The 20,089-nt window shown below is 39.5% G+C and overlaps 1 protein-coding gene across 1 annotated transcript in view; it reads right to left on the reverse strand.

Annotated features, from left to right (window-relative positions):
* The window catches only part of CNKSR3 (CNKSR family member 3), a 52,339-nt gene that overhangs the window by 12,877 nt on the left and 19,373 nt on the right, over window positions 1–20,089 (reverse strand). Inside the window, exons 2-6 of the mRNA XM_056486479.1 lie at window positions 12,601–12,764; window positions 5,960–6,162; window positions 4,699–4,786; window positions 2,330–2,371; window positions 424–543 (exon numbers count right to left, since the gene is read on the reverse strand). Coding sequence (XP_056342454.1) covers window positions 424–543; window positions 2,330–2,371; window positions 4,699–4,786; window positions 5,960–6,162; window positions 12,601–12,764 — 617 coding nt within the window. The remainder of the gene's footprint in view (window positions 1–423; window positions 544–2,329; window positions 2,372–4,698; window positions 4,787–5,959; window positions 6,163–12,600; window positions 12,765–20,089) is intronic.

Below are 20,089 nucleotides of genomic sequence, written 5' to 3' on the forward strand. Positions count from 1 at the left end.
TAAACACACATAAAAAAGCATCTTTCAAAACCCAAAGATCATTTCTCATTGCCTTCTCCCTCCCCTAGTCCCCCTAGAAAAAAAAAAAAAAAGTGGTTATAGTAACCTGAAAAAATAAAACTACTAGTTTCCATAAGCACTTGTAAATTCTCCACTATCCTGGTTAACACACAAGTCATCAACAATTTAGAATCTGAAAATATATTTGGGATCAAGCCTATCAATGTGCATATCTGTCCCTGGCAGCCACTCCAGCACACCACCTGACAAATGATCTTTAGTCTTCCTTTGTGTGCCTCTTTCTTTTCCCCACAGATTATTATTGGTTTTGAAGCCTCTTATTATAAATACACACTTGCATTGGCTCACAGGGCTACCTATTAAATACTGGGAACACCAGGACACTCCAGAATTGCTCCTTACCAGGCCCTCCCCAGGTTTAATGTTGGTTAAATGGACCTCCTCCAGACACGCACACTGGCTCATCAGTGGGTCTGTAGTTGATCGGATGGCTTTATCACAAATGCCATTTAAAGTCTTGGCCTGCAATGAGAGCACACAACAAACAGTTAGGAAAATCCTCTCCTGGCTTCTTCTTCTTTCAGTTTTCAAAAGATGTAAAGGAAATGAGTTCTAAAATCATCAAAATAGAAGATTGATTTGTACAGACCTATCCCACAGCATGTTTACATCCTTACTGTAACACAGAAACAACCTGTTTCCACTGGTGCCACCTTACCATCACTAACAGATGCTGACACATCCTCTGTCTGAGAAAATAAACACACAAAATATAGAAGAAAAATGGGTTTGGGATTAATTTGCTTTAACCAAAATAGAACTCATTAAAATACTGAAATATTTTGATGATTCCTAGTGGGAACAACTGATAGTTTTCACATTGTTTTGTATTTCTGCTGTAAGAATACAGCTGGCCATGCGTCACAAAAAGTGATGTCTGTGCAAAACCTTACAGTATAGGTAGGACCATCCAGCACTTAAGTGCTGCTGCAGTACTTCACTGTGCCTCTGAACTGACCTCTTCTGGAATGCTTACATAGGCAAGGTTCATATTTCCTTTTGACCAAAACATAACTGATCCTAAGCCAACATTATAACTAAAGGCTAATTCTGACCTTGGTGTGTGTGTCAGTAAAGTTGGAGGCAGAATGGCACGTAGCTATCAGAATGTCTAATTAAACATGAAAAAAAGAAAGAAAAAAAGAAGGAAAAAAATCTGTGCCCTCTCTACACTCACAAATTTCATTATGTCCCTTCATGTTTTCTATCTTGAAATCAACTGAAGAAGGCTGACACTCAAAGTAGGTTACAAAATCTTAAAGGAGAGGGGAGAGAAGATTAGTACACAGTGCAGTAGTTAGGTATAAACAGTTTGTGAACCTGCAAGGGAAGTCACCTTCCACAAGGGGCTTGAACCCTTCATTCAAAGTAGATATATGTAATTACAGAACTGGGGGAGGAGAGCTATGTCATAGGAAGACATTGGTTTGGACTACAATGGTCCCTGGAAACAATAGCTCCAACGTTCTCTGTTTCGTTTTACGTCAGATTTATAGAGCAGCAATAAAATAAATCAAAACAATGTTTAAGTGTGAATGCGAGGAACTGCTCAAACAAGGGAATTCCAAACAACAATACCTATTTCCAGGGTGGGTGTGCACAAATGGAAAGATGCAGAAAACTCCCTTTTACATGGTCTCATTATTTACGAACAAAATTATTTTTAGTTATTGTGCTATTAAATTCCTAAGAATCTCTGAGCTACCGGAAGGCCTTATCAAAGAGCACAGCCTGGTTCATGTCAAAAGCAGGAAGCCATGATTAACTGCTACAAAATATAAAAAGCATTCCATTGCACTCTGCCTTTGCTCACAAGGCTGCTTTAAACAACCTAGAAGCTCAAGATCAAGCACAGAGCCAGAGCTGCAGTTCTGTGGCAGGGCAGTTCTTTTACATGAAGAAGCAAAATAAGGCACTTCACAGGCATAAGTGGTTTATTTAGCCTGTGATCATTTTACAGTACTAGTGCTCCCTTGAAAATTTGAGGTTAAATTCTCTTGGAAATATAGCTGTGTAATGAAACTTTAAGGAATACCTGATTCCATGCTATCACTGCACATGATCCATCTGCTGAAATTTCAGTGATTTCCTCTACAGCAAAGAATATGCACAAAACAAGTCACAGTAATGTTTACTTGCTTGTGCATTTGGGACTGAAAAGCTGTTATCAATACAGCCAGCAGCAATACAGCCAACTGAAATGAATGTGAATGCAGACAGCTGAGTTTCAACAGAAACATAAACTTACCACAGTCTGGACTTTATCTTCCATGTCAGCCACAGTGCAATCCTAAAAATAAAACAGAACAAAACCCCTACATTAACCAATAAACATGGAAACAAATCATCTCTGAAAACTCTGCAAAACTTCCATTTTAACCTCAAATAGAAATAGAGTTATTCATGCTGCAGGGATTAGTCAGATTAGTTTCACCCAGTAGGGCTCAAAAGGACTGTTAAGCAACTATTTTCTGGCCCTGGTAGAAAGCAATAATAACCCTTGAAAACTAAGAGAATGTGGGATTCAATTACAGCAGCTGACTTTTCCAGAAAAGCAGAGCCCTGCACAATTAAATCAGATTCTCAGAAGGCCAGGCAGATGTGTTTGCCTTACACTGATAAATCCCAATTCAGGTACTCCTCTGCCTCAGGCATCAAAATACATCTAAAGCATACTGTTAAAAATAGAAGGGAAAGTGATTTTTTAAAAAAATACGCTATCAATTATATTCCTGAAGGGCAGAGGACTGCAAACAAGGCATTATTTACACAGCCCAGGTATAAAAGTCTTTGAACTGAAACAAGTTCATATAAAAATCTACGTAAGTCATTACTGTTTTCTGCAAGAAGTGCTGAACTAGAGAAGTTGGAGAAGTTTGTAGAGGACTTTGCTCCACTTTTCTAAATACATCTGTAAAAATCAATAGGAAATGCCACCTATCATCAAGCAGCCAAAATGCTCAATATTGAAAAGTCCTTCTTCTCCCATTTCTGTTTATACTGTTTATTATTTCAGCCCTAAAGTTTGACATGGAACTTTAAGTGGAGTAAAATCCTGTCCTTGAATCTACATAGCTATCATCAAAGGCAGCTAGAATCTTCTTGCATTCCTGCCTTGCTTTATGATGATATGCTTTTACACATCATTTATGATTATGCAGAGCAGCACTGGTTCCACGAGAGCCACTCTGGCCTCTTCTTCACCATTAGAACTGACCACCTGTTTCTATTGTCTATAGCTTAATAAGAAATACTTTGGAAGTCTAAAAACCCTCCCAAAGATTTTTTTTCAACTGTATCTCTTTTTCACATCAGCAGACTCTTTCAAACTAGTCTAGAATATGTGCCCCGTGCCAGGACAAAATTGTGTTGGTTGGTTCTTCCCCCATTAATGCTTTACTCACATTCACTAACCCCATCTTTTATTATAGCTCATATCAAATTGGCACAGAAGTAATCTGACATGTTTTAAAAGATCAGGGCCATATTCACAGCTTCCATTCCCCCGCCATCAAAGGCTGATCTAACAGAAAGATTAGAACTGCATTTGTAGCAGTTTTATTAATACATTCAGCAATCTCCCATCTCAGTTCCTGTAGCACTCTTGAGTGAACAGCATCTGCTGCCAGAAAGAAGCACAAGCTGCACACCTGTAGCTGTAAATCACTGAGTTTGTGTGATTGCACATGGAGCATCCCAGCAAAAAGGGCACTGAGCAGCAGGCATGTGCACCTTGGGGTACCCAGACACCATCTTTTCACAATGACACAACTGACATTACTGTGTGGCATCAAAGCTTGACAACTCAGGATGCTTCTGGCCTTTGACATCATCCCTTCAGCATGGGGAGGGAATCACCCATGTCACAGGGCATGGTTCTCCAGATTTCAAACATTATGTGGGCAAAACCAGGCAGCATTACTCAGAGAGTAATTATGTTAACTGTCAAGATTGCCACAGTTGCTACATGTCTTTCAGCTATTATCTGTACAAGCACTCATCATATTGCTGGTAAACCACAGTTTTCAAAAATATTCTGGTCTTGCAGTAGTGGCAGAAGCAGTCTGGCTCATGGGATCTGTATCCTAAAGGTGGCAGCTTTTTCCATTACATGCTGCATTTCCCATTTGATGGCTAAAACATCCTATGTGAGACAAGATCTATGGAGTCTGCAAATATAGGTAGAAAAACCAATGGAGCCATATTTTTGTTTAGAGTTAGCACTGATAACTGTTTGTCAACATTCTGCTTGGAATGTGAAAATTTTCACATGCAGATCAACTGTTTCAAAGATTAACTCTCTTTCAAAGCTCAAGAAAAGAGTAGCCTTTAAGCTGCAGTCATTTGAGATAAAGCCAGCAATACCAAAATTGATAACTGAATTGAAGAGCAGGAGGAACAACAAAAAAAAAAAACAAACCCACGACTCAGAAACACAAACTGAAATCTGACCTTTTCAAACTGAAACTGACCTCTATGGATGTTCAAAGTTAAAAGCAAGCTCTCATTCCCAGAACTGCCTTTCATCAATGCTCAGCACAAAGCAGGCACATTACATCCCCAAACATCCCCTTTCCTTCCCTTTTGGAAAGCAAAGAGGAAAAGAAATCAGCTGACCTTTTGCACAGTAGTAGTGAGGTCCAAGCAGAGCTGAATGATTCTGTTCTTCATTGATGAAAAGTCAGCAATACCAGTAAATGGGGTCCTACAACAAGAGAAAATTGCCCTTAGATTGGAAGGACCAGCCTTCTCCCACCCTACTTTTACCAGTGAGGAAGAGCATGTGAGACTAAGTGCTGCAACTCTGACACTGCCACAGGTGTGAGGATAGTTTTACAATGTCAATATTCCTGATTGCATAGTCCTGCTCCACTCTTGCACCAAAACTGGGAATCTTCTAGCCCTGTCCTTGAGTTTACCAGTGAGTAGACCTTTAACTTTCTGGCAGGAAAAGGAAAAAATGATTCTCTAAAAGAAGAAAAATAAATTTTCACATTTTACACACACTTGGAGAAGAGTTATTGCAGGTAGGGCAGCTTTAGGGCCTGTAGAGTCCTACCTCTGACCTTTCAGATAGCTACAAAAACCTAGAAGAGGTGTTAAGAAATAACTATAGCAGGTTTGCAAATGGACAATTTTGATGACTGAGCTACAGAAAAAAATTCGGGTGAGCAGCCAGCAACAGAGTGAGAGGGGAGGACCAGGTAAGAGGCACAAGCTGTTAACATCACTGCCTGGACACAGATCAACTCCTTGCTTGAGAGCAGGATAAAACACTCCTTGCTGCCAGTCCCTGTGCGTTTATTCTCCTAACTTTCCTTCTCAGGAAAGCTAGCAAGGGCTTTGAGAATTTATGCTCATCTGTTATCATGGGCTGCACCCCTGCCAGCACCTGACCTGCTGTAGCTGCACAAAGTAACTCTGGCTCTTTCCAGGCAAAAACCAACTCAATAAGACAAAAAAAAAAAGAAAAAAAAAGAAAACAAAATAGCAGGATAATTTCTCCCACTACTCAGTCTTCAAATGACATAGCTAAGGCCATGATTTGAGCAGAACACTAAAACCATCTTTCAGGAAGTGATCTGCCAACGACAAGTAATTTAGAAGCTGGAAAACCATGTGTATGAGAAACTGACCTGAAAGGGAACACTCATACTTTTATAAACACCAGTTTGAGTGCAATGTTTTTTGGTTTTAGCAAGAGTGGAAGTGCAAGAGTAGATACCCTAGGTTAAATTTATCCACTAGAGGTCTTCTGGCAGCACCAAAAAAAGGGGTTAGTGACATCAAGATCTTTACACCCAAGCATCTAGGAAGGCCTACAAAGAGAAGCAACTCATTAGAGCAGCAAACAGAAATATAACCACTTTATTCTTACCTGTCCAACCAGGCAAGCAAGGCTTTAGCAGCACCAATGAGCTCCACGACAGAAGTAAGGAATTCATTGGGAGGCTTGCGAGAGGTATTTCCATCATAACTGGAACTTTTCCTACGGCTGCTGATGTAGTTCTGCAGATTGTTGGATGATCCTCTCAGCTTGAGAACCAGGTTCTTCATATTGTCCGTTTCAAGGCCATAGTTCTGCAAGGAACATTATTAAGCTTGATAAATATCCTCGTTGAGTTCTAATATTTATTATAAAACAAGTTAAAAGTTCACATGGGATGAAAAGTCTTCAGAATTTGCACAACTTTCTCTTTGTTTTTGGCAAAAACGCCTTCAAAGATTTGTTCTACACTGTAGCCACTAAAGAATACTTTTGTGGGTGCCAAACCTCATTTCTGTCATTAATGACACTTAAGGACACTTTTTAATGAGAATAAAGTCCCAATGTCCTAATAGATATCATTTACTTGTTAATAACTGGATTGTGTTGTTTTTCTTTGTGTTAAAAAAGAGCAAGCATTCTGTTTTTCTTAAAATGTTTTCTATCCTGTGGTAAATAAACACTGAATTAACATTTCATTCACAACTAAAAATAAGTTAAATCTGGTAGGAGATGAAAACATCAACAGGAAGCACAGGCAATTTTGCAATCAAAAGCTTGAGTAAATATTTGGATCACCAGTTTTCAATAACTGTGCTCCTTGACTACAACAGTGCAATTATTTGCAAGTTTGAGGACAGTGTTAACTTATACATGGTAATTAAAACTCATTTTTAGACATCAAATATTTCATTCATTTACAAAATCTAAAAAAAAAATTATTATAGTCTTGCCTATAACTTCAACTTTATAAATTCATATTCCTTTTCTTAAGGAAAAAAAAAAAAACCAACAAAAAAACACTCCCACCAGAACAAAACAAACACACAAAAATACAAGAGAGTCCTGCCCTTCACAATTCTTTTGCTGCTGCAGATTCTTGCAACTAACCTCCAAGTTCCATAGTTCAGTCAAATATGCTCTTTCTTCTTTCCTACTCAAAAGCCTAAACCAACAAAGGCAAATTTTATTTCCATTTAATTCCTAGTTTCCAGGAGTTCCTAATACCTCCACTCAGGATATCACCATCCAGGTTGAAGGGAAGCTTTGGAGGTCCCAGACCAATCTCCTGCTCAGAACGGGCTCAGCTGTAAGCTCAGACCAGCTTATTCAGGATTTTATCTTGCAGGGTCTTGAAAACCTCCAAGGACAGAGTGCACAACCTCCCTGGGCAGCCTGATCCACCTGGTCTGACAGTCCTCAGAGTAAGAAAATGTTTCCTTACATCCAGCCTGAACCTCTTGTTTCAGCTTCTGCCATGCACAGCCCCACTCTGCCATCCTGACAACTGCTCCCCACCATGCTGGGTGCTGGAGATCTGCAGGGTATGGAGAGGTTTCAGCTACACACCTACCTTTCAAGTACTACTACCTCCTATGGATAAGATCCCAGTGGGTTTGAGCTACACAAGTGCCTCTGTCCTCCACCTCAGGGCCCTTGGCAAGGAAATACCTTTAAAATGCAGCCAGAGGTAGGGGTTGAAAAGATAGGTCCAATTTTAAAGAAATGCCACTGTTGCAACAGCAAAGGGTATCCTTAAATTTTCCAGGGTCACAGAACGGGAAAGATCTGGATTACTAAACAACTTTAAATTATTTGCAAACTGTGATGTGTGAACTTTTAATTTTAAAAACAAAAACAAAAACAAACAAACAAACAAACAAAAAAAAAAAAAAGAAAAAAAAAAAAAACCAACACCCCCAAGAGCATTATTTAGATGCATTTCTTGGAGTTAATTTTATCCTCCTCTTAGAAGATTGAATATTAGTCTATTGTTGAGGGAATACTTTTTCACAAACAGGTCTGGATGTGATGCAAGTTCCTATAACCACAAGAAAGAAGCCACATGTCAGAAATCCTCCCCTTAAAGAGGGGAACTAGAGAACACTGATCCCCTGCTTTCATAAAGGGACAGAAAACAGAAAATACCTTTTCTGTGCAGAAACCTAATCACTCAGATCAGAACTTGAGAGTTTTCATGTAATTAGGTATCTCCAGATCTTTCTTTATGTCATTCAGATGCAGAAACTCTGCCAACCACCTGTGGGTACTTGAGATTAGAGGTGGCACCAGCATTTAAGACACATGTTGATATACCAGGAAAGATTTTGGGCTTGGCCTTGAAAAACTTACATACCCCTTTTCACACCTCTTTCACCTTATTTTTACCATGGGTGAGTCTGGTCTGACCCTTTCAGCTCAGATAGTTTTTAAATAATTCTGTCAAGTACTTCTCAGCTTTGAGGGTGACTTCAGCAACACAGGTGCTGCCTCTTGGGATGCAGGGGCTCCAGCTCATACCTGCAGCTGGTGTCCCCAACAGGCTCTCAAGAGCACATCACAGCCAAGCTCTAAGTCACTGCTCTAAGCTCTCCTATAGTTTACCCCACAAGCTCTACAGGGTGCACCTCCACTGCTAAACCAGCAGTTTGTGCTCCAGGAAAGGTCCTGACCAAGCACCACGCCTATCCAGCACAACTCCTGGAGTACCAGGACACCAAACTGTGGATGAGACCTTGTGGATGAACTACCCCAGAAACAGGAGTCATCCCAACCCAAGCCACCTCTGCTCACTGCCTGCTCTAATACATAGAAAACATTTTGCCCTCACCAGATCCAGCAATGCTTCTAGCCAAGCTGAAACTCTCTTGACCAGCTCCCCATCACCAACTATTCCTTCTCCTTCACTTGCAATGTCCAGTCTGGTGAGAAGGCTGGCTTGGGGATCTAAACAACACAAAGAAATCTAATCCCTTGGTTTAGCTCCCTGGAGCAGCTCACTCTGGGGTCAGGTGAGTGCAAGCACAAAGGACCACTAATCAGAGAACAGGAGGGGGTGGAGACAGCAGCTGACTTGGATTAATTTAACTTGTCACAGAACTGTAGCCCCAGTCCCTGACAGATAGGAATGTTGATATTGTGGCAGCACACCAAACAACCTTCACAGTGACACACAGCTGAAGTGCAAAGCTTAGCAGGCTATTCTTGAAATATTTCCACAGGACTAAGGCTACAAGAGCTAAGAAATTTAAGCAGCCAAAAGGTTTTAGTCGTTGCTCATGAAGCAAAGAAAAGGTTACATTTTATTATTGCTCCCGATTTTAAACATCAAAGTTGTTATAATCTAAACACAGGCTGAAGCCAGCGGTCAAGAGCACCCGATGTCAAACATTCCCAGGCTATTACTCATTAACTTGGGGAGCCACATGCAGAGCTGGAAGAGAGGCAGCACCCACACGTGCAGGAGAGAACACATGAGCTCACTCCTTCTAAACTCCATCACATTTAATGAGAAAAAGTAATCTGACCAAATAATGACTCAAGGTGAGGCGGCCAACATCTAAAAAAATAGAAAACAAAACAAAAAAACGTGGCCAACTGAAGTCAAAAGAGCAGAGCAGTTGTGTCAGAGCTGAATTGGGCTGATGAAGAGCTCTGCTACTGCCCAAGGACAGCATCCTCTTTCCTTTCACAGCCATGTACACATGCTGCTGGCTGATGGAACTGAAAACCTGCTCTGGGAAAAAAAAAATTGCTAAAACCAGTTCAAATGCTTGCTCAGATGCTGATCCAACTCACTGCAGGTCCACATAAACATTTGAATTAACACAAGGTACTGTCACAGTCACCCATTCTTACTCTTTTCCTTTTAACAAAAATGCATTCTAAAGAATCCTTTGGAGTAGCAAATTTCCTAATAAATAACACAAAATTTGAAGCCTCTAAAAACCCTAAAATTTTATGTGGTAGTGCAGAGATATTCTTTGGCAATGATTAGGACCTAAAGAGTTAGTCTTCACGTACACATGCCTTTTTTCATGCTATGATGTTATATTCTGTTACACTGCAAATATGCTGGCAGAACATTACCACCAGTAAAATTATCAAAGGCACAACTATGTCCTTTTTTTGATTTATGGGTTTTTTTCAAGGTTCTAGGTGTTTTTTCTATTGTATATAATTAGTATCTCTTTATTCTAAGCTCAAGAAAAATCCACCACGTTTTTTGTTTCCAGACTCTCCTATCATACAGTGTAGGCAAAGATTCAGAAATCAATCCAAAGAACACATTAAAAGTGAAAACATTTGCATAGTTTCTTGCTTGCGTTGATTTATATTCATTAAGCCCTCAAAAGCTTGTTTTCTGTCCCTGCTTTTGTGGTTTGAAAAGCAAAGTTATGTTTGTTCCCCCCTTCCCCCAAACCCTTCAATCAACAAAGAAATGTGATCTTTTTTCCATCCTTTTCCCCCCACACACCAAGCAGTACTGTCAACAAAAAGTTGAAATACTCAAGTTGATGATTTTTTTTTTCCCCCCCACCTCTTCAGGGGGAATTCAGGTCTTTTGTTAGATTCTCTAAATTCCTCAAATAAGTCTTCAACAGCTGTTCAGAAAACTCTATTTGGATCTGCTCAGGAGCAGAGTCCTGCTGACTCTTCAAGATGCTGCTTATGCAGCCACTGCTACAAGGACATGAGAGAACACTGCTTCATCACCAAAGCAGTAGAGAAAGATGCATTAATTTCTTTGTCACACCAGAAACTTCCAGACATATTTTTAGCTCTGTGCTGCCAAATTCAACCCCTAGAAAAACTAAATTAAAAAATCAGGTGCATTTGGTGTCCTTTCTCAAGGCAAGGATTACATTCACACTCTATTTAGTGACTGATCTACTGAAGCTGGAATGAAGGTCTGTATGGTAAGTGCTTGAAAAGAGACACTGCAGGAGAAAGAAGTTCCAAAGACAGCTTCCTCACTGTCTTTAGAGCCACTTGTGTTCTTATGGTGGGAGGGAACCAATGCACTGACCTGAAGGAACCTCAGCTGGGAAATTGCCAAGGCAAAACTAGATAAAAAGGGAAATTCCTCTTGGGAACTCCAGGACTGGGAAACCACCAAAATCCCCTCTCAACCTTTCTCTGCCAAAAAATGGAAACCTTTCAAAGAGTGACAAGAGTGACATCAGACAGGCACAGCCAATGCCACATTTCCACAGAGTGAGCTGACAGCTTAGTGTAGGGTGGCAGTGGTGTCCAAAGAAGAACAAAAAAAAAAAAAAAAAAAAAAAAAAAAAAAAAAAAAAAAAAAAAAAAAAAAAAAGAAAAATATTAAAAAATAAATAGCATCCAAAAAATAGTTCCTTTGCTTACAAGGCCCCAAAAGTTGGGAAAGTGTCAGCATATGTACAAAACATCCACTGAATAATAAGCAATGCCACTTTCAAAGAACTAATGCAGGTGGAATCAGGAAACCTCTCTCTTGCACAAAAAGAAGAAAAAACAGTAACAAAAAAATTATTCGTCACTAGCATTTAGTATCCCCTTGCAAACAAAATCAGTGGTGACTCTATGCAGTTCCAAAAACTCAAGGGAACAGACATCAAGACAGTGGCAAATGGCATACTGAAAACACAGGAATTCTTCCTTCACCTCTTAAAAAGGGAACAAGCACATTTCAGCTGTAATGTGCAATATCTGTCTAATGCATTAACTTGAGCTGCATTTCACAAAGGATTTCCAGAAATGGGTCTGAGGTCAAAACTTTTGTCTACAAAGGAAATTAGAAGGAAATTGTAGGAGATAAAACACAGCTTTAGGTTCTGGCAGTTGTCCAGCTTTGTTCACTTTATACTAATATTTTAAAGAGAATAAAAAAGTGCTTTTGGGGACTGCCACATAGAATACTTCAATCAGGGCCATATACAGCCCACACTACATTTACTAACTCACCAGACCCCTGCACTTGCCCAGCAAGTTCCTTCCCACACCATGAACTGCTTTTCAGTCCAGTTACATTCTTCTATTAGGTTTTCAAGTTAATGTTAAAATTTTTTGGTAGATCAAATACCTAAAGGAAATAGAGTCTTTCAAGTATAAGAGTAACTCTTTGAGAAACATTTTAGATCGTTTGAAGAGATTTCATTAGCACTACATCAAACAGGCCTTCAAGACTGTGACCAAACTATGGCTTTTAAATAGAGCCTGTGCTAATAAAACAATCCAAAATACATTTATTCTTTCCAGAGTATGTTTGTTTTCAAAGTATCTGCAGGTATATATCAGGAAGGACAAAGGAAGTTCTCAATCCAACAAAGTGTTCAGCTAGACTGTAACTGAGGCACCTGAACATCCATCAAAAATTAATTTTTCTTGACTTCCTAGGTTTGCTACAGAATTACCCTACACTCATTTCAACTGATGTGAGGAACTTCTAGCACCTGTCATTTCTTCTGTCTTCTAAGACAAACTGCTCATTAACAGGAGCCAGAAGATCTAAAAATGTCACTCAGACAACTTCTTCCTTTGGAAGTGTAACCAAATGAATTGAAGTTGTCTCTTATCAGGAAAAAGTTAGAGAGCTATTAATATAAAACTTGGAAGAATTAAACAAATTCTTACTTTTTTCTTTTATTGTGATGTGTAACAGGAAGCAAGAGACAAAAGTATTCTGATTTTATCAATCTTGCTTTGGTTATTCACCCAAATAAGCCCTTTAAGAAATTCTTTGCATATCTGTTCACAACTTAAGTTACCAGTGCACACAGGAGATCCACAGCCTCTAGAACCAGTTCCTGGTGTCCAATCCGTGAGATACCCAAGTCTTCAAGGTCCTGGTGAGAAATCTGTAACAGCTGTTCACCATTTATCTTCTCCCGTTCAAATTTATGGACATACTGCTGCAGGCAATCATCCAGCCCTACAAAACACCAGAGAGACAAGGGAACATCAGAAAAAAAAAATAAACAAACACCTTCTAAAAAAAGGAGGAAAAAAATACCTTGCAGAAATTTTAAGTTCACATTATATACAATGCAAAATTATGAAGGAAACCTGCAGTGTGACAGAAATAGAGCGTATAAATTATGGGGATCTTTGGGTCAGCTAAGTCAATGCACAACCTGCCTGCTCCTTGTGGATTAAGCTCAGCCAGTAAAAATGTGCCTTTGTTGTCTGCACAGGCAAAGTGACCAAGGGACATACACACCAGGGTAACCCAAACCCTGGGGGGCATCAATAGCAACAATAAAAAAATAATAACTGTCAAAAAAAAAAGTCCAAGGCAAGGCAAGAACAAAGATCTTGCCCAAAGCCTGTTAAACAGGCAAAGAAACAAAAACATAAAATGATAAGAAAAATGAACAAAAAAATAAAACACAAAGGCAAAGCAATCAAAAGGGTGTTTGGCTCAAGACTCATTATTACCTTGATTTATAAGAGCCTGCAGCTTCCTGAAGCGGCCATTGCTTCCCCTTTCTGATGATCAAGAACACACACCAGTAAGAAATCTAATTCATTTTTCTATCTAGTAGTATTTTTAAAACAGTTTAGACTATTTTGTCACAGCAATATCCCCCAAATCCTCACTTTAAACTGTGATTCTATCATCCTGTTCTCTACAGCAGATTTTCCCAAATGATTACAGAAAGTGTTTCTGGTTTTCATCTTATTTTACTCTAAGCTTCATGTGTTAATCCTGTTTCCTTGTGTATTATCCTTACTTCCTCTGTTGTTTAAGAGCCTGTGAGCAGCAACAATCTGGGGGGGAATTTGGATGGATGTGTTATCATAAAAATGTTTCAGTGCTCTTGTAACTGTTCCTCTTCAATAGGAACAGACCCAATTAGGTCTGTTTCACAGGAACACACCACACTCATTGAAAACAGTTGACATGAGCAAAAATTCAGGTAAGACATTTGACATCATCTTTGCATAGTCCACAACAGCTACATTGTTTCACCATTCCTTTTAATAAAAAAAAAAAAAAGGTTGAACTTTTACTTGAATAGAGGATGTTTATGCCCAATTCTGGTTCAAAGGGAAACCATTGAGATGGACAGGATATCGAACACAGCAGATGAGAAACACGAACAGCATCCTGAACTACACAGAAATGAGAGCCAAAAAGCCAGCACTCAGTTCCACTGGTGGAGCTGCAGTAGCAGTGAGGAAAACGAGCACTCCCAGCACACTCCAGCACCAAGAACACACTGGACACAGATGACACAGGGGCTTGAGGAGTCACATGAAACATTCCCACAAGCGGCGGCAGGAGCAGCCAGTGCTTCCCAGCAGATGTGCAGAGGAGGGGAACCCCAAGGCACAGGCTCACCAAACACACACCACTGGCCCTGCCAAGGTGATGAGGACAGACACCCCTTTACCTGACTCGGGCAAGCTTAACTATTAAAGCAAAACATCAGGCTGAAGGAGCTCGACTGCTGCCCGTGCAGAGCTGCAGCGCACACATGTTGATTTTTAAGGGTCATGATGAACGGGAGAGCCGAATGCAAGACTGGCACAGTCTCCAGGGCTACACTTGCTCAGGGTGCACTCTTGCTTCTTCCCACATGTCTTGGCAAAGCTGCACAAATTGAGCCCACTGTTCTCTTTCCCACAGGCACCAAATTCCCCCTTAGGCTATACAAACTCTCTTCCCAGGAAAAATAATGAAAGAAATAACTGGCCTTCATTGTTCAACAATTTATTTTTTCAAACAAATTTACAACCAAGGCTGACATACAGTGCACATATTTGGCATTCCCAATTTTTATTGCTGCCTCACAGACCACTGTTTCCCATCATTTGCTCTTGTAAGCCCATAGTTTCCATTACAAACTACACAAACACCTAAAATAAAACACTTCATTCAGCATGCAGATTTTAAGTTTTTTAAATGCAGTTTGTTTTTTGCCTAACATCCTTTCTAGAATTTAATTCTATGCAAAAACATGGAGACCCAAATGCATATATCCTCCCCTAGAAATATAACTGTGACTTTTAGCTCATCTGTGCTCTTTTTAACTCATGCTTCCTATTCTTGAAGCTTGACTAAATACTTGAAGGGCTACTTTTAAAAAAAAAGTTTAATCAAGAGCCCTTAAAAACAGTACTTTTATAATCACACCCTAGAACTATATTTCATAAAATGAGATATTACAAAATTTCACAAATGTTGACTCAAAATAGCCAACACAGTGGCACAACTGCACTGCTGGACACATATTTAAGATTAAATGACCAAAACTGTGCAAAACAGGAAGTGAAGACAGACCCACAAACTAATGTATTCACAGATAGTTTAAGATGAGCTTACCAACATTAGGAACATGGTTATTATTTTTACTAAGAAACCTAGGGGGAAACAGTAAAACATTTTAATTGATATTCCAACCACATTTTGTAGCCTATATTTTAATTTTCCATTATATGAATGAAATGTTTAATTATATGCAAATCAAAAACATCATGTGCAAATTACACTTCCAAGAGGGAAGGGAGAAGGGAGGGAAAAGGAATCATAATCCAATTCAATAAAACTTAATAATATTTAAGCAAAGTTTTAAAATCAGCATTCAAATGTCACTAGTAGTCTAAGTGAACTGCTCATTTTTCCCTTCTTCCAAACATCTATATTCTTTCCATATATTTTCTCCATGAACTTCAGAACCTTACAGAGATTTGGTACTGCTGATAGCAATGTCTGGATATTGCTGAAGAACTTAGATGAACTAAAACCTATAAAAGCCAACATTGCTTAGATAATTTCTTGCATCACTTAGAAAGACACTTTCTACATGCCAGGTCATTTTCAACAATGCAGTATTAGCAGGTTCAAGCAAGAAAGTAGTTTTCTATAATTCTGAAAAAACACATTTTTCTAATGTCAGTGTTAACTGTATCTCTTTATCTCCTTTTCCACTGAAGAGCCTTTCTCTAAGCTAATATATTCATTTTAGGCTCAAAGGGTGCTTAAAAAGCATTTGTCTCAATCTTGTATGTGAAATCTTTACATTATTTCTTGCACATACAACAAAACCATGCACCAAAGAATGAATGCCCTTTCTAATCACATAATTGTTAGAGAATGAGGAAAGGTAGAAATAATTTTTTTAAAAAAGCAGTTGCAGAATATTATTTAAGTTTTAGAACACTAGTAGCAGAGATTTTTTGGGGGAGAGACAGACTAATTGAGCTAGTGTTATGCATGTTGTGAAAATCTTTTTGATGAACAGCAGTGTAATTTGAACAAAACTCTCTCCCAAATTTTGGCAAGTGTAGAGATATGCAATAGATCCCAAGAACTGTCTAGACTTTTCTGTCTAAAATAACCACCATGCAAAGCACCCCTGAAGACATTCAATACCTTGCATTCATGCAAAAACATTGGGACAGTGCTTACACTTAAGGATTTGCACTGATACCAATCTCAGTCTGTTTCCACGATTAAGAAAGTTGTTTTGTATAAGAATTGAGTAAGAAAGAAACAACTTTGAGGGAGTTAAGGGTGAGGCTTGGGTCCAAGCCATAACTATCGGTTTTCTATTCAGAGAGAATTAACATTTCTATAGTTGAGAGATGTCAGCCATCAGCAGTGGCATACCTGACTTCCCAAAAACTAGAGGTGTGTTTTGTGAGCCAAGTCAAGCAGTTTCACGCTTTTTGCTCAACTTCTTCGATGGACACTACCAAACAATTTACCTACCAAAAAGCAACAATTAACTGATCTATTACAGGCACAGCTGACTCACCACCTCTCTTTTCTTGTGATACCACAGTCAACACAGTTTATACACTCCGACATTGGGCAGAAAGCAAGGAAGAGGAGAGAGATAGGGCAAGGGGCTGAGGAAGCTGGAATGTGATAGGGATTACTCTCCCTACATTCAAGAGCTCGAACACATCCTCAGGACAGCTCATAAAATGCCAAAAGTTGACACCAGGAAGCAGGAGGAGCACAAGCCACTTGAACAGAGGAAGAGCTCACAAGTACAAAACCTTTTCCTCCACCTAGCAGGAACACAGGGATGGTTGCTCACTGTCTCAAGGAAACAAAGCATTATTATGATCATGTTCTCTCCTCTATTGGGCGACTCTAACGAGCAGGCAGCACCTGGCATCTCGGGGCAGAAACAAGGTTCAACCCTCATCCCATTAAGGGGCTCCCTGGACCTTAGAGAGCAGGTTAGGATAGAACTGCCAAAGTCATCTTAGCCTCATCACCTTAAAAAACTGACCTTCCCACCTAAAAAAGTCACTCTTATCCTGATCTCCTCCTCAGGGTCTATATAGCTGACACTTCTAGTACCCAAAGATTCCCTGCACACATCGACTTCATCCCTCCCAAGCCTTGAAAGATAATCAGTGGTGTGAGAATCTCTGGCATATCCCATGGTATGTGCTATTAGATTGTCATTTACACTCCACATCATTTCATAATAGTTACTTTGATAGCTTCCTCCCATCATTTCCCCTATTTCCAGGACTGGAAGAAATTAATCAAAGGTAAAGCAGGAGGGAATCAAGGCAGCAAATGAACACTCGAAAGAGAAAATAAGTACTTCATAAGAAGATGAACCAACACCTGAGAAGACAAATGAAAATAAGGAAAAAGGGTCTGCAAGGCAGCCAAAAGCTGAAGCAGATCAGCAGGAGAGATACAGGGTGAAAAGAAATAAGAACAGTTCAAGGAGAAGAAAATAAATGGGCTGTTTTCTTTAATATAGAACACAGTGGGAAGTTTTTACACAGTAACATCACAGATGCCATTCTCCTCCTGCAGTATTACAAACAGAAGCAGGGATGACTGTAACAGAGGAATTCAAGATTCTTTAAAAGGATAAAAAAATTAAATCTAGAGTAGTCAGTAGAAACTTATTTCACTAATAATTTGAGCCTAGGTAAGAAATGACTTCCTAGGATCCACGTCTGATTGTTAGCTAACATCAATGTTTTCACATTAATCTTTCCAAAAGTTTCTGAAGCAAAAGTTTAGTTATCAACTAGTGTAAGCCACTTTTGGGGGTCAGAAAAGAGCTCAAGGGTCTTTGTATTACAAGAAATGGCCTTCAAAAGATCTTTTTGTTATTGTCTAGTAAAAATGTGAAAAAACTTCCTCATTCCACTTTTTAATCTAATGTAATTTCACAATTAGTCATAACACTGTAACCATCTGAAGTATCAATCACTTTAAAAAAAAAAACAAAACAGAATTAAAGAGCCCTTATTATCATCATGGAAAAATGTGTCCTGCCTGAGCAGATAGTTTATAAAGTAAACTTTCCTTATGTAGTCAACTGCAAGGAACTCTGCTATGGCTTTGCCTGAGCACCTGCATCCTGATGAAGCAGGCACAACATGCTGCCTCACCAGGCACTGGGTACAGCTTTGCTGAGGACAGGCACTGCTGAGAGCAGCCAGAAGGGTACAGAAGTTTCCTGTCAGTCTCCCCCATCACACAGGGGTGGTACCCGACAAATTGCTGGGTTTTGCCTGCCAGCCAGGATGTAAAGGCAGATCTCTCATTAAGGTCACAGCAGGACAGAGAGAAATGGTGAAGCCTTCAACCTCCATAATGAGTGCTTTACTGTCCCCTCTGTAATCCCCCCTGACTGACAGTTGCACAGAAAGGCTTTTGCAACATGTTTCTATTTTCAGTATTTCCAACTAATATATTTAGCCGGGAAAAACAGGCTCCATACTCATGCATTCACGTTACCTCAAAATAAATCCATTCATTCCATTCAAATCCATCCATAAATCCCTTAGCTTTTTTTTTTTTTTTTTTTTTTTTTTTTTGAACACAGAACTGAAAGCTTTGCCTTGTAATAAAAGAACTCGTGGGTAAATTTGGGTTGTAAGCTACCCTGACCAGAAGGGAAACACAGACTACATTTAACCTTTAGCTGCTCGGTATAGATATAATCTCAGACTGACAGCCCTTGTGTTATGCTACACCTTTTATCAGCCCTCCCTACAAAGCACCACTGATTGCAACCATTCTGGCAGAGCCTATTACCTTGGTCCTGACAGTAAACCTGAGGACAGCTAAGCTTTAGCACTTCACAATCATGAAGTAAGTCCAGGAAGAACGAAAATACTTGAGAAGTGAACCCTTCCAATACTCCACAAGTTTTTTAAGGCAAGACTTCTCTCTACACAAGCCAGAAAAATTTACTCAAATTTTCCTTAAAAAATACTTTCAGGAAACTAAGCAGGTATGGAATAAGTCTTACAGAAGAAGATACTTCGGGGAGAAGGACATAATAAAGGCCTGTAAAGCCAGAAGTGGCCAGAACGAACTGATTGCTCATCATCTCTTCCAACACAGGAGTCAGAGAGTGAAGCAACATGTAACAGGTCCAAACAAGTAATAAAGGAGTGATTCTTCACACAGCAGTATGCAATGAATGTTCAACATCCACATACAGGTTCAGGGAAAGGTGAACAGGTTCATGAAAGAAAGTTCCACAGAAGTCAAGTCTGACCCTGACAGACTCAAACAGGGATGGTTTAAGGCTTGAGGAAGCCTACAAGAGGAAATACAATAAAATCTTTCCTCTAACATTGCTTAATTTACTCCTTTTTGGCAAACATTCTGGACAGGACACTTAGCCAGGCAGCACAGAGCACAGGACTATCATAGCTGTGCCATACACAGCACAAATATAAGTGGCAACTTCCCTTTTAATTATATTTAGGACCACAGAATAGTTAGGTCCAGGAGGGGACCTTAAAGATCATCTATTTCCACATCCCTCTCTCCCTCCACCCCACCAGCATGGGCAGGGATACCTCGCTCTAGACCAGGTGGCCCAAAGTTCCCACCCAACCTGGCACTGAACATTTCCAAGGATGGGGCACCCACAACTTCTCTGAGCATCTTGTTCCAGGGCCTCACCATTCTCACAGTAAGGGTGAGCTCCTATTCTAGGACTTTAAAAAAACTCTCTTCACTCATGAAAGCTACTCTTGGTTTTAATATTTTCTGTAATAGTGACACAAAATTTTCCCAAAAAGGCAAAACTTTGTATAGAATAACTAGAGTTGGGGAGTTAGAGGGGAAGAAGAAAAAGCTATACACTAATATTGAATTGTGATATCAATTTATTAGAACCAAAGCTTTTATAAACTGGTTTAGAATAATACAGTAAAACAGTACCCTATAACACTAGGAAATAGATGACAGTAAATCACATGAATCACACAGCTGCTCTCATGGGTTTAGTAATCCAGCTTGAGATA

This window comes from Oenanthe melanoleuca, chromosome 3, assembly GCF_029582105.1.
Source record: "Oenanthe melanoleuca isolate GR-GAL-2019-014 chromosome 3, OMel1.0, whole genome shotgun sequence".
Taxonomy (NCBI): domain Eukaryota; kingdom Metazoa; phylum Chordata; class Aves; order Passeriformes; family Muscicapidae; genus Oenanthe; species Oenanthe melanoleuca.